The sequence below is a fragment of the Vitis vinifera genome, chromosome 10, assembly GCF_030704535.1.
Source record: "Vitis vinifera cultivar Pinot Noir 40024 chromosome 10, ASM3070453v1".
NCBI classification, from domain to species: Eukaryota; Viridiplantae; Streptophyta; class Magnoliopsida; order Vitales; family Vitaceae; genus Vitis; species Vitis vinifera.
The window spans coordinates 23,163,053-23,179,150 of record NC_081814.1 but is presented as its reverse complement, the minus strand read 5'-3'; the positions used below and the strand labels follow the sequence as shown (position 1 = coordinate 23,179,150).

Sequence of the window (16,098 nt, the reverse complement as noted above, 5' to 3'; positions counted from 1 at the left end):
GTTCCAATAAAAATTTTGAAAATGTACAAACGTTCAAATAATCTTCACTACTTTTATTTTTCAAAAAAAAAAAAAATCTATATTCTAATTTTGAGCAATTTGGCTCCTGTCCTTTCCCCCCTACTTTCTTAAGCAGTGATGCTTGTTTGGCAGTGCATGAAAAGCGAAAATGTTTTGTTTGATGAAAGTCCCTGTCTTAAGTTGATTACCCCTTCAAACAAGCAATTCGATACATGCCAAGTGATGGCTACACCTATAAGACATTTCCTTTCTCTTCAGAATCCGTTAACTTTCTCAGAGAAAGTTGGCATGGTGTCACATTCCATGGATTAAGAAAAAGAAAAGACAACATCCTTACAGAGAACTTGGTATACATATAAAAATGGCGGAAGTGAAAAATAATTATCATGTAGTGTCTGTTAGCTTTGGCACTGCTCAGTCTGCTACACTCAAAAGTAAATCATGTAGAATTGTTGAGATTACATAATCATCACATGAATTCTTAGAAAGTGCACCCTATTAATTAAAGTAGCTTATTCCAAAAAAGGACTTATCTTTGGCACAAAGGAGCACTAAACTTTATGATTAATGTTAGGTTACAAATCTTTTGAAGATTTGGACTGTGGGAGTTGCATGATATATCTTATTCGAATGCTTTCTCAAGTCTCTTTATCTTAAAGTTCCATTTTTAATGGCAGATTTGGTCAAGTTGTTTCTTGTTTAAGTAGCTTAGGGGGGAGTCTTTATCTCGGAGAGACCATACTTTAAGCTGTGGGGACATGTAGGCATTTGCGTACATAGTTTTTGGTTTCCCGGAATAACTAATATACCCTTTGAGGCGTGAGCTGATGAGAGCCTGCAACAGCTGGTGATGCCCAAAGCTTGGTCAAAAAGACGCCTCTTCATCATTTCAAAGCGTAATTCAATAACATCTTAATGTGAAATTCAGTGATCGTCAATGAAAATGATGAAAACCCTCTCATCTTTGGACATTTCAATCAGAACGGTTAGAACGAAAAGGAATATTAAAAATCCAAATCAAGAAAGGTCAAGAAAATGATTTGGCCCACAAGAACTTGTCATAATTGGACTGCCACAGACAATATAATAAAGAATGCACAAAACTTCAGCTATGGTGTTCATCCAGCAGCCTCACAAAGGAGATAATATATTTTAATTGGTGTTAAAGGAGAGATGAGGGGTCCCATCGCAATCAGGTTGGTTCGCCCTCGGTGTCGGATACTCAAACTCTTGTTTGTCATTTATGCTAATGCAATTAGGTTTATGTGGAAAGGGTTAGCTACATGTGATAGGATTCTTGAGTGAAACTTTTCGGCTCCATCTGTGCTACGCGTCAAGAAAAGCCAAAACTACGTGATTGCAGGGGAAAATGAAAGGATTCTCCAATATTTTCTTATGTCCATGTGATGCATATTGATGAGAAGTAAGACCCCAAACACCTACCAGCAACAAAAAGTAGTTCCAAATGATACCTAAATTTCTTCAGGAGTTTATGCTATACGCAGCTAAGAAAGAGATAAATATACATTCACATAGACGTATACATATATTAATTTGTTGGTTCCCCCTTGATCTTGATGTAGAATTGTGCCTTATTTTCAAATGAAGCTTTGATGTGGTCCATGTATTAATTTGTATGGTTTGGTTCATTTTCAATCATGTGTCACAAACATGGTAGGACAGACATGCCCATCATTTTGCCGAAAAAACAGGAGTATTAGCCCGGCCCCTTAGGGTTGCTTTCTCAAACAGTATTCACATGCATCATCTATGACGTGCCACACCCTTCACTGCATATAGATGTGTATATGTTCTTCTTTCTTTCTTAATTTCAAATGCTTTCATCTTGACATTGGTTTCTAGAAATTAGATGGGTCTAATACGAATGAGGCATGCAACACGCTGCCATGTATGACCTGCAAGTTGCTGCCTAATGGTTTTGTGTGCGCGTGATAAAGGTTGGGAGAAGTTGAAATGGTGAGGGTCCAAGTCATGTTTTTTGACAATAAGATGAAATGGTTAGGCATTGGGTGAAATGGGTGTGAACAAAATTAAAATTGCGGATAGAGGTCAAAAAGGAGGGGGTGGCCCCCCTTATTTCCAAGTAATATATAGTTATTGAACCTTCAGGACTTGCTTGGATGTGATATGAAAAGGAGATGCAATATATGTGTTTAATTATGACTGAAGCCAAAGAAGTACTCATCTTCAAATCATGGATTGTTTGAACTCCTAAGAAACCAAAAACAAATTAAACATCCTTATCAGTAGGAAGACTTAAAGCTGAAGATTGGCCCACAAGGGTGAGCAATATTTTTGGCTGATATATGTATGTAGTGCGACTAGTGACAACACTGGCCTATAATTCACCAATTTTCTCTATCGTGCTCGCCCAGCAGCCTCCAAAAGAGAAAGTCCAAAAGGAAACAATGACAGGTCCAATCGCAATCACTTGCCTTCCCCCATTTAGTGTCTGATTCATTGTCGAGAAGTTTGATTTTACTCGAGACTTGTTGTTTGTTTGTCAATTTTACATATATATAATCAATAATTATGCAACTATGCAAAAGCCGTGTGGTATGGAAGTTGATAGTACAACGCTGTGGCCACGTCGCCCTTCGCATCATAATCCAAAATTAATCAATAAAAGGAAACAACCGCCAGGTCCTGATCATCTCTTCTGTCTCCATTTGCAAGTTGGAGGTGGAAAAGAATTATTGAACTTTAGGTAAAGAAAATAAGAAATCCACCATTGATGCTGTCTTCATGAAATGAAATGAAATGAAAGAGAAGCTGCCTGCCATAGGGGTCAGGTGTGAACACTCTAGCTGCCCTAATAAAACTCCTGTCCTCAATAATTTCAGAGGTTGAAAGATTATTCAGCGCAATGTCGTGGACATTTCGGTTTTTTCCCTTTTGAAAGTGACATGCTGGACAGAAAGTCGTGAGAAAAATCGTCCACCATTTGGTTCTTTCTCAGAAGCAGCATTCTGAGCGAGCAAGACTGAATGGAAGGAAGGCATATGTGATGATGATGATGGGATTCATCTTGCTTTATGACAAAGGACTAAATTGGACTTATTTTGCTAGGAATCTTTCGAATTAATGTTGTTTCACAACTATATACATACGTACAAGCCATGTATGCAATCAATTACATAAACAAATCTATACTTTCACCTACAATAACATGCATGGTTATTGCCTAGCTGCTCATGAGCCAAATTATACTTCATGTAAAACCATGAAGCATCTGTCCCCACACGCTTCTTAATTGCCACCTGCGAAGGTACAACTGAATTCCAGTCTCCAAAATTAATTTTACATGATCATTACAAACTGTTCCTTGGATGGTGCATCATGTGAATGCAATGACCATTTGATGTTGTTTAAAGTTGATACTACGGACACCCAAACAGTTCTGAACATGGGGGATGGGTGGTAACCACGCAAATTAGTGATGTCAGATCATCTGATTAGAATGAGGGACCTAATCTTTATTTTCTTCAATGAATTAGGTCAATAATCACTACCTAAGCACACGTATTATCATCGAGGTTTCGGGATGGTCCCCTTCCTCTTTTCTTTCACTTTTGTGGAAAAGCATCACAACTTTATCCATGACTTCCATGTAACCATGATTTGGTTACCCACTTTTCCTAGCTCCCCTGATTTCAATTAAAGTGAGTGTGCTTCTTTTCTTGCTTACAACCCTACCCTCTGATGATGAACATCCAACGTGTCATAGGCACAACAAGGGTTTTGCTGAGATAATGAGACTTGCTCTTATTGATCCATACAAGTGATCAGTCGTGATTTTTATGGTAATTTTGTTTTAAATTTAGGTTTATGGTTTGTATGATCATGAGCTGTCAATACCAATCGGAAAATGTCAATGAAAGCAGCACTAGAGCTTTAAAATTCAAGAGGTGGTGGTGTAGTAAATGATTGACTAAGATATAAGCAATATCCATTGAGATTTTTGGGATGATGATGATGATGATGATACATGATTCATGCGTTTTTAAAAGGGTTCCCCACTACGAACATTTGATATATCCAAGATGCCTCTTTATTGTATACTTGTTCCTAATGGTGGGTCACCATCCTTGAGAGCTTTTTGAATCATCATAGGATCTTCTCGGTGAGAAGCATATAAAACCAACCTTTGAAAAGATTAGAAAAAACAAAAGAAGAAAAAGAAGATGGGATAAAAGGGAGAGGAGCTGGCCATTGATGCTGCGAACTCTAATTATTTTTTTTTAATTAAGGAATTTTCGCTTTCCTAAGAATTCCATGCGAAGCTACTGGGAATCTCTGAGAAATTTTATGCCCAGTTTGATTGTTGAAAATATTCCACAGAGGTGGCCCTCCATGCATGGTCTTATATTATTCAAAATTAATGTGCCAAAATATAAATATAAATATTAACAATCATGCTAGCTACCAGCTGACTTTTAGTTTTGAATACAAGGCTTAACTTTGTGAACTTTAAATTAACGTGGATTTTGGTTCACTTTGTTGTAAGTTGGAAGAAAATGGGAATCATTTTCCTCAGAATGGCCTTCAGTTTTCTCGCATATTCCTTTCCTTTGAGTCACATTTCCCACTTTGGTCTCCCACACTAGACGTTTCCTTATCATCTATCTCTTCTTTCCATTTCACAAGTTGATATCCTTCCTTTAATAGGCTTAAAAAAAGAAGTGGAGGAGAAATATAAAATAGCTGTGATTATGTTCTCATTCTAGAATATCAATCTACCTTGAAGAATTGTTCAAATCACAAAACTATTAGAATTACATATCAAGTTGAACACGTGATGTTGGATTGTAAAGTCTGAATTAGTTTTGGTTACATTTTGTTTGAAATGTCAAGGGTCAAGCTACCCGATTAGCTTGCGGGTTGAAGGGGTCAATATCCCCTAGAGAAATTTTTTCATGTGATGATTGATAAATTTGCTTTTATTATATATTTTAATACTTTTATATTTTAGGGTTTTTTTTTTTTTTTTAGACTACAACTGCAATTGAAAGTTTTTTCTTTTAGAGTTTCACCATTGTATTGCTTCTCATTCCTTTGATCAGCGAATTCTTAAGTGTCGGTGCACTCCGTAAACATAGAGATCACATTGATCACCAAATCACATTAAAAATATTGTATACTTCTTTATTTTCTGTTTATGTGAATGCTAGATTTGGTTAACAGGTGAGGCTCATTTCACAATTAGGAAGTGACCCCATAAAATTAAATTAAATGTGTTACATTTTCCGCAAAGTGTTAGTTGATTTGAATCCATGCCAAACAACACAAAGAATTGAAATTAAAGGAAAATAATTAGCACCCATGTAGCTAGCATATATGTTATATATAACAATCCTGATTTTTTTATTTTTTTTATTCGTTGGCACGCTAACTTTCTTGTCCCCTATGTCTAGTTTGGTTAAATTTAAAACAAACTATTCTTTAAAAAAAAAAAAAAAGGTAGAAAGGTAGCTACAATGATGCAAGAAAGCAATAACAGTGGAAGTAAAGAAAGAGATGAGGAAGGTGGACGTGGGAATCCATTTGTCTACCCTCATCTGCTCTCTTTTTAGGTGGCAAATCCTTTTCTTTTATTTTCCTTCCATCTTTTCCCTTTTCTTTTTTCCATTGTGTGTGTTGTGTGCCCCGAGAAGTGCAAGACTTGAAGGTCTGGAGTTGGTGGTGTTTACTGTTTCATTTGACTCCATCTTCTATCATAATAATTTGGCTTTGGCGTGGGGGACCAAATTTAACCTATTTTTCCTGCTTGCAAATTTACAAGTCATTTTTTTTTTTTTTTTTTTTTGTTTGAAAAGAAAGGTTAAGTTTGAGAGATGATATGTTAATCCCATCATGCTTCTTCCACTAGAAAAGAAAAGAAAAGAAAAGAAAAGGTCACAAGTGAATGTGATAAAACAAGATTTGTTTTTTTGCTTGCAAATATAGTATTCATTGTTTTTGAGCTCTGAGAAAGTACTCTGAAGCTTCACTGGGCAATTGTTTTTCTACAAGATCCTTTTCCAAGTCCAATAAAAACAAGTAGAAGCACAATGTGCACTCATTCATCAAAGCCCCCTTGGCTGTGTAGTGGAAACCAATACAAAACTACATGAAGATCTTGACTTCTTTGTTTTTTTTATCACTAGCTACTTCTTCATGGCTTATTCTTTCTTCTCTGATTTGTTGTGAGATTTCAAATAGTGATGATCATGCCTCCACCACTCATGGCTGCCCCCACACAATAAATTGAAGTGGTTGATTCATCCGTGGAATTATAATGCTTCTTAACTTACATGGTTTACTCATAATTAAATAATTTAGCATATTGTTGTTGAGAGCTCAACATTCTAATACTTCCTTCAAGTCGTTTGTATTTTTCCTTCTTTCCCTCCTTGGGTGGGTATTCATTAAATCACGGGTGAGTGGGAAAGAAACAGAAGTACAAGGATTGAAGGTCAAACTCAAGATGATATTGCAACCAAGAAAAATCACCACCCTTATAAAATGCCAAATGAGCTCTTCTAAATGAGAAAAATATTTAAAATACATTGGATATTTATTTCAAGATCTTTTTATGTGACTAACACTAAGGCTTAAATATAATTAAAATTATTAATAAATTTGTACATTTTTAAATGATTTATTCTATATATAGAAGAGTTAAATCTGTGAAAAAAGTTTAAAGCAATATATAAAAATAATTTATTAATTTTAAATCTATTTTTTATTTTTCTTCGCTTTTTTCTTTCTTTATATATTTCCTCTCTATTTTATTTCCCTCATATTTTCCTTCAAACTTTCTGAAAACCAAACATAACCTAAGGGTTTTTATCGTAAAACAATTAATTTTTAAAATATATTTAATATGTCGAAATAGCAGTATGAATATGAATAAGATATAAAGGCGAATCCAAATTTAATATATATAAAAAAAAAAAAAAAAAAGGAATCAAAGTCCTAATTATGGTGGGATATTGATTTCATTGATAATGATTTTATGTTCTTATTTTCATTTTTAAAAAGTAATCTAAATATAATTAAAAAAAAATTAAATTTTCATTATCTTTTCATGTTCCATTGTTTCATACATGTATTTAGTAAAATGCTTCCTCAAAAAAATTAAATTAAAAAGTCCTAAATATGAGAATCTAGGAGGAGTTAGGAGATGGAACTTGGAAGCAAAGCTACAAATGGTAATATTGGTCTCCACATGCATGCACTCATACTAAAGAATGGAAAGAAAGCCTCATTTCCTTGAATTATTTACTTGCAAAGTACTTAGCCAAAGCTCTTTTATAGCCCTTTTAGATTTGGTACTTATATGTATGCATGTATGCATGATCTTTGTATATGTGTAAAGTTGATTGGGTTTTTCCCATTGTAGACTCTATACCAATTGAGAAACATATTACTCATTTAGGAAACGATTGCACCAAATTGGCCTAGGCCACCATCACCAGTACTATTTCATATTTAGGCTTTAGTTTGTATATCTATTTTGAACAGACCAAAACAAGACCCACAATCAATGCAATGTCCAATTTCAGAAAATATCCTTGTCAATTAACATAGAAAAGTTGCAATAGTTAAAAATTTGTCCAAACCCTAACTCCATTATGGCCTTAAATTATTGATTCATAGTGGCTATTATTGAAAAGTAGGTGAAGGAAAATTTGCTATATAAACTTTTTCCACTTTATATTTAAAAACTATGATCATTGTATTAAAGAAAAATGAAGACTTTTGGACCAATTATTTTAATGGATTTATGATAAAGACAATGGTAGAATGTAACTTTCTATTAGAAAATTCTAAAGTGATTATGATTTATGTCTCATAAAGAGCCAATTAGGTGAATTAGTATCATGTGATGTAGCGCACCAAATCTATCATGGATGGGTCCTTTGGACACAAAATTCAAGCTTTAAATCTTATAAAATGTATTAAAAGAATATTTATGATAATCATTCTTGATTGTTCTATAATGGGTTTGAATAAAAAACAATTACTGCTTTCGAATCTCAATTTACTAGCCTTAATAGAAGAACTTCATGAATTATTTCTTAATTAAGGTAGTAAGAAGTCTCTACTCAGCATCATGAGTTAAGGTGGGATAAGGCTTACTTAACTTAACAACTTTAATAGGGAAAGTCTCTAAAACAGGCATGCTTGTATGAAATACATGTACTTTAATATTTAGATTTATCTAAACTCTCCTGCATATCCACCTTATTTACCTTCTTTCTTATTTCAAAAAAAAAAAATTGTAGTAGTAGTGGTAGTAGTGAGATGTTTGGCACATAGGGTAGTTCCTTCAACTTTGGTTTTTAAAAATTGTTTTTAATATAAACATATATATTTTTTGTGAACTTTTAAATTGAAAATTTTTAATTTAAGGGTTTAAACTTTTTTTTCAAAAATACACTTTAATTTTTAATTTATTAAAATATTTAATTTTGAATATTTATTTTTAGTTAATTAAAGCTTTTAAAATTTTAATATATATATTATTTTTTTTAAATATTATAAAGGTGTGTAGAAAAAAGTGATTGGGGGCACAATGTCAAATAACTTTAAAGAGATGACACCTTTAACGTTAATATTTCTATGTAAAAAACTCTCTTTGCATCATGTTTTTAATGAAATTTTTTTAATATACAAACCTCCCTTATTAAAATCCCTAAAGAACTTCTCAACACAAAAATATTTAGACTTTTTAGTACCGGACATTTATCCTTTATTTGGAGTTCTAAACTCGAATATATACTTTAAGTTTGGATATCAAAAACTAAGCATTACAAGAGTGTTCGGGTTTTTAGGATTGAACATAGTTATAATGTTCGGCCTTCTAGGTCCAGACACCATGGGTTGCATTGTTTTTTTTCTCTCTCTCTCCATTTACATTGCACTTTTTCTCGATGTCTCATTTCTAAATTCTTTCCAATTGCTTTTCAACCATTTTAACAAGTTTTTTTTATCAAAAATTATGTATGAATAAGCCCTAAAAGATATCCATATCGTATGTTATATTATTCAAACAAAATATATAAAAAAAAAATCAAATTAGTTATGAATATACTTACAATAGTCTTCTAATAACAAATAAGCCTCAAACAAGATGATTTGAAGTTAAGATTTGTGTTGGAAAGAAATAGATTAAGAGAATAAGGAAGAAACAAATGAGTTTCAGAAATGATACTAGAAAAGGTGTCTTGAATATTTTTTGAAAATTGTAACATGGATATATTAATAAGTGTTCATTTTTAGGTATACGTGAGAATAAAGTAGATATAAATAGAGTTTTGGTAGATGTAAATATAATTTTCCTCCAATGTATTTTATTTTTTGACTAATAGCTATTTTTTTCTTAAAAAAATTGTAAATTAAGGTTATTAAATATTCCTTTTTAATTGTAGATTATTTTCTATATTATGGAATAAAAGAAGAAAAAAAAATTGGAATGGAAAATAATGTATTTACTTTATTAGTAGGTATCATTTTTATAGAAAATCATAGTATTTTACAAATTAATCATATGATTATCTAAAAGTTCTCATGTCCTTAACACATTTTCTTAACAAACTTCTTATTTCATCTCATTTGATTTTGAGATTTTTTTTTTTTTTAATATTTAGACTTTAATGTTTAATCATATTTCCATTAATTTACAAATAATTAAATACTTATTTAATAAAATATTTAGTTAAAAGGGATAAAATAATCTCAAATTGTGAATCTAACTCTTCCCTAGTTTTATCTTGAAAAGCAACTCATTTTTTATATAAATGATATTTACCATTTCAAGTATTTACATATAAGTTTTTAAATAAAATATTATTTTTACGATGACATTTTTGTTAAAAATAAGACAAAAAATGACAAATGGTTAAATTTCAAAAATTGGGATTTCACTTATCCTTTTAATCAAATAATCATTATTTAATTGTTGATACAATTTAATTTAATTTAATTTAAATATTTCATATTTTATTAAATGCTTTTTAAATAGTAGGCTATTTTCCTCTTAATTTCAAGCTTTTTTTTAATATTTAGATTTTTATGATTAATAAAGTAATTATAATTTACAATTAACCACCTAAGTTTTATATATTGTGCTATATTTATATTACCATGTCATTATAGATATTTTTAAATAAAAAATATATTATTTTCAATTTATTTATATTAAATTATGTATAAAAAAAAATCCTTCAAATCTATTATTGATTAGAAAAAAAAATACTTAAGAAATTCTAGTCAAATTTCTTGCTATGTTTAAAAACTCTTTTAAAAATATCCTTTGAATTTTTCTAAAAGTTTTGTAACAAAGAATTTCTATAAAAAAAAAATTTAAAAATCTAGTCAAATTTGTTTCTTTTTTAAAAGAATTCTTGAAAATATTGTTTGAATATTTTAATTATTTTTTTGTTTAAAAAAAAAATTAAACTTTTTTGGAAATAATCTTAATATTTTTTTCAATTTAATTTTGATATACTATAATTCTTCTATCATGGCTAATGTCAATAATTACCAAATTATAAAAATATTTTTTTAAAAATTGTCAATAATCTTAGTATTTTTGTCATTTAATTTTGATACACTATGATTTCTTCTTTCATAGCTAATGTCAATAATTACCTACTTTATTGAATGATATGGAGAACATTATTTCTCAAATACAAAAATGTATTCATATTTATTATAATCCACCTCTTTTTTTTTTTCTTTTTTTTTTTCTACTTTTACCCCTCCTATACAAATTTTTTAGCTCTATAATTGGTCTTGTGTTTGCTAAAACAAAAATTGTAACAAAAATTTGTCAATTATACAAGGCCCATAGACTTGAATATGAATATGCTTTATTTATCAAAAACTCAAGCATATACTATTCTCATTTTATATATACATGTTTCATGTCTTTGACATTTTTAGTAAGGATATGCATATATTTACTTCATATTTTATTACAATAAATACAAAAGATTAATAAAAATAAATAAAACCTAAGATTAACCAAAGTATAGACACACTTGTAATTCTAAAAATAATGAACAATGATGGAAAACATCTCTCTCTCTACATGTATTATAATTATTTTCATTGTATATTTTCTAATAAATTTTTGTTTTCTAGTTATATTTTATCATATGAAAGTGTAATTGAGGTATTAACTAATGCAAACTAAATATAGGTTTGAAAGAAATATACATACATATGAGAAAACTTCAAACAACTTAAATAATTTAATAAATAAAATTTAGCAGCACATTTTATATTCATTTTTAGGGATCATGTGATAGGAAGGGCTTAATTGAGGGTGATTATGATAAAAAGGAAATATATATATATATCATAAATTCGTAGAATATCGATGGTTGGATCTTATTGAAATTTGGGAAATATCTTAAATATTGAATGAAAATTTGAATGAAAAATCAATTTGATGAAAACTGACCAAAGCTTATATAAATATTGGGAAAAAAAAAACTCAAAGAAAGTATAATTCAAAAATTGAAGTTGTTTTATTGAATGAAATAATATTCTTATAACAAAATTTATGACATTGATAGACAATAAGTTGTAGAACTTGAAAACATATTGAATGAGGATGATTTATCTAATTTTGATTTATTTAATGATATAAAAAGAAATGATGGTATAATTATTTTCTTGTTTAACAAATTTATAATGTTATTTACAAGTTCATGTTTGTCTTGTTTAGAATTATTATATAAAGGATATAAAAAATATTCATTAAGAAGGTTATCATATTGGTTTTTATATTTCCAAAATTAAGTTAAATAGAATTTAAAGATAAAATAATTAGAATCACTTTTACCAAAGTAAATTTTATGGAAGATACAAGGAAAAGATATATATATATATATATATATATATATATATATATATATATATATATATATATATATATATATATATATATATATATATATATATATATATATATATTTCCATACCTCCATGTAAAAATAATTATAAAATAGGAATCCTCTAAAAATAATTTAAATAATTCAAGTTTCACGTATTCATTGGTCAAAAGTAACACTTAAGATGATAAAAAATAGTACATATATGGTCAAAGGTAATACATTTGATTAAAAAGTACATAAAATATTAATTATTTTTAGATAATTGTTTAAAATTTGTATTTTATAAACTTAAATTTCTATTTTGTGATTTTTTTTTATATGTTTGTATGAAAACACACTTTTCCCAAAAATATAAAGGTAAAAATGGCCGAGTGGCAAATAATAACCCTTTGGAGGATTTATTAAAAAAATATATTGGGTGGTAAATATATGAAAAGAATAACACAAAAATAAAGCAAATTACACAAAAGGTACACGAGGTTTTTACATAGTTCAACCAATCATGTCTAGCTTCGTGAATGAAAGAAAACATTTCATTATATAATAAAAAATATTACATAAAATAAAATTTTATTGAACGTCTCTCACTCTTCCTCACACTTACATAATAATGAGCTCCCTTTCTCCCCTAAGTGTCTCTTTCTCTTCCTCGTTATCTAGAATATTTACATAAATATTCCACTTGTTTCCCTTATTTTATAAGGAATCTAATTACAAATACATATAAAGTTCGGGAATATTCATGTTATAAAAAGAAATATATTCTAAATAGACATTTAAGATATTTTCCCAACAATGGGAAAATGGTCAAAATTAGCTACTTATCATAGAAAATTATGAAAAATCAACCACTTTCATAGATAAAATTCTAACCTTAATTTCATTTTCAACCATTTTGAAATTTGAGATTTGAGTGATACTAAACGAAATTTTCATAGTACTTTTATTAATGACAATTTTATAAAGAATCAATTCATACTTTTTTATGATATGCTTATAATACATTATATAATATAAAAAAATATAAATTTTGAATGAATTCTTAGTTATCATTTCAATAATTCCCTAAAAATTTTGAGTAATTTTATCAAACATCTAAGTTTTATAAAAGAAACATTTTCAAACTAAAAAAGCTCAAAATATACCAACTCTAATTCTTCATAATTATTAAATTAAAATTTTCTACTAATTGATATGAAAATTTATGATCTACAACATTGGTTAATTTGGTGATAATATCTTAGCATAGGATATTTATACCATTTTTTTCATTGTCATTTTTTCAACATAATTATTGATATATAGATACATATGACAGGATATTCAGAAAATTTCTTCCATATTTTCTTTTCTCCAAAAATAATTCATGATGAATATAAATAAAAATAAATTTAATAATAATATTTATGTTATTTTTTAATAATTTTTTATCACTTATTGATACGATATAATAATAGATAATTGATTGGTATTTGATACCCGAACACAATTTTATACCATATTTTAGGGGCTATATTATTATCACGTGATGATATAATAGGTGATAATGATAGCGATAAGAATATTCTAAAGAAGTGTTTTTCATACCATCTCTTCTAATTATGGATTATTAGTCCCTAAAAGAAGCATTTTGCACCAAAGTTTTAGGGAAATGTTTTATTGCGTGATGACAGAATAGGTGATAATAACGAGAAGGGTTTGCATACCATGTTTTGAAATATCTGTTTTAATGAAAATGGGATGAGAAAAAAAAAGAAAAAAAAGAAAAAAGAAAGCATGAAAATTTGTAGTAAATGGTGAAAGGTGATAATAGAGGAAGCAAAAATTGAAGGCCCACTCACACACAAGTCACACCCTGATGGAGGTGGGGGCCGGGGGTAGTGGAGGGGCAGCGTGAGAGAGATTCATCAATGTCTGAGTTGTCCGTACAGAGACAGCCCGGTTGAAAAAGAAAGAAATTGGGGGAGACAAAGTTTGCAAAACGGGGAAACCACTATGAAACAGAACGCGGGCCCCACTCACACGCTCATTAATGTGGGTCCACACATGTGGCGACATAAAGTCATACATACACCTCACACGTGCGACACGCCTGGGCCCCATCCCCCCTAACCCTCTCTCTCCCTCACGTTCCCAACGAGCCCCTCTCCTTGGACTCTACCCCCATGCCCTGATGACGTGGCAGCCGTTTCACCGCCACCACTTTTCGTCTACGTGGCGGATATGCAGGGTGTCAGTTACTCACCCCGAAATCACAGCTCCTAAATGAGGTGTCTAAAGGGAAATTACTCAGATACCCCTTGGGTCGAATCGGACATGGGGGAGTGGGAAGGGGGTTTTGGGAAGAGTGATGCAAAATTTGGAAGTACAAAATCTGGGGAATTAAATATATGTTGATAAGTTTTTGAGGGGATTGGATTTTTTCTCTCCCTAGAAACTCTTTCTTATTTTGTTTTTGACTCTTTCTCTCTCTAAACTAACCGCTAAATAAAACCCGAGCGAACTCATTCAGACACATCTCTATTGCATGCTCTGCTTCTCTCTCTCCCTCTCTCCCTCTCTCTCCCCTTTCCCCCTCCTCTTTCTATCCTCATTTTCTTGAGAAAATACTAGAAGAAGAATCACCGGCAAACTACAAATACAAGCTTCCATGGCGGTTGAAGCTCCACATGTGAATCTCTTCCCTTCTCAACCCATCACCAACAGGTATTTTTTTTTTTTCATAGATTCCTGTTAATTGATTTTTTTTGTAATGATTTTTTTCCTTACGTTTTCTTTGAATTTTGATGCAGAAGTTTTCCCAATACGAACAATGGAAACTATCACACACTGATACAATCTGATCTTCCCCTGGCTGGGGCCATCGCGGAAACGTTCTTGCCTATGTATCAATCAAGCTTTTGTGATGCAAAGGCACCGGTGAAAGCGGACAGTGGCCTCACCTATAATATTCCAGTTCCGAGAAAGCGTTCAAGGGATTGGATGAGCAATCAGCAAAGCGTTTTCGACGTTTCATCCCTTTTCGGCGAAGAACTGTCCCTTCAGATGCAACAGCAGCAATTAGAGATTGACCGTTTGATCGCGGAAAATGTAAGAAACTTAACAGGATTCAAAATTTTCATTTATTTATTCATCAGTTTTCTCAACGACCAAACAGAAATTTTTGAATTTAGAAAATGGAATTGAATTGGATTGAATCTGTTGCAGACAGAAAAGGTGAGATTGGAGGTCCAGGAAAGAAGAAAGCGGCAGTCGAGGATGCTGGTGAATGCAATTCACCAAGGAATCGGGAAAAAACTAAAAGAAAAAGACGAGGAGATACAGAGAATCGGGAAACTGAATTGGCTCCTCCAAGAAAGAGTGAGAACCCTTTCGGTAGAGAACCAGATATGGAGAGAGCTAGCGCAGACGAACGAAGCCACCGCTAACTCCCTCCGCACCAACCTGGAGCAGGTTCTGGCGCACGTGACAGAGGAGCGGCAGTGCGGCGGCGGCGGCGGAGAGGGTGGCGCAGCAGAAGAAGAGGCAGAGTCGTGCTGCGGAAGCAACGGCGAGGAGAGGGGGGAGTGTGGCGGGGAAAGAGGAAACGAAGGTGAAAAAAGCGAGAAGCGGAAGTGTCGAAAGTGTGGGGTGGGGGAGTCATGCGTGCTGTTGCTGCCATGCAGGCATCTGTGCATCTGTACGGCGTGTGGGTCCACCACCCTCACTACATGCCCCGTATGTAACTCTGTCATTAATGCTAGTATCCATGTTAACATGTCCTAGAAACAGTGAACACACCACACATCTTCAAGACTTAGAAGGAGTACAGCATTATCAGATTACACCAATTTTTTCATTTCTCTCTTATCATTTTTGGTATATGAAAATGCTCTCCAAGGAATGGGCACCAAGCATTTCCCTTGACTCTCTGACTTACCTCCAACGGTAAAATGGTAAATGTAAAGTATTTTTTAATGAAGCTTCACTGAAAAGTCTACTGCCATAATCTCTTTACAAATAAATAAACAGAAGGATTCCAGTGCACTATGTCTTCATAATTGCACTTAGAATAACACAATGACCATCATACCCCTATTTTGAGTATCTTCCTTTCTCCCCCATATGTACATATTTAAGAAAACAAAATGTCAGCTAAATTTAGGATTGCTTTCAAAATTGGATA

The 16,098-nt window shown here is 31.4% G+C and overlaps 1 protein-coding gene across 1 annotated transcript; it reads left to right on the top strand.

Annotated features, from left to right (window-relative positions):
* Window positions 1–14,324: 14,324 nt before the first annotated feature.
* On the top strand, window positions 14,325–15,839 carry LOC100245970 (uncharacterized). The gene is made up of 3 exons (XM_002272771.5): window positions 14,325–14,639; window positions 14,726–15,023; window positions 15,141–15,839. Exons 1-3 carry the CDS (start codon window positions 14,584–14,586, stop codon window positions 15,696–15,698), a joined length of 912 nt encoding a protein of 303 aa, XP_002272807.1. The 5' UTR covers window positions 14,325–14,583; the 3' UTR covers window positions 15,699–15,839.
* The last annotated feature ends 259 nt before the right edge of the window (window positions 15,840–16,098 follow it).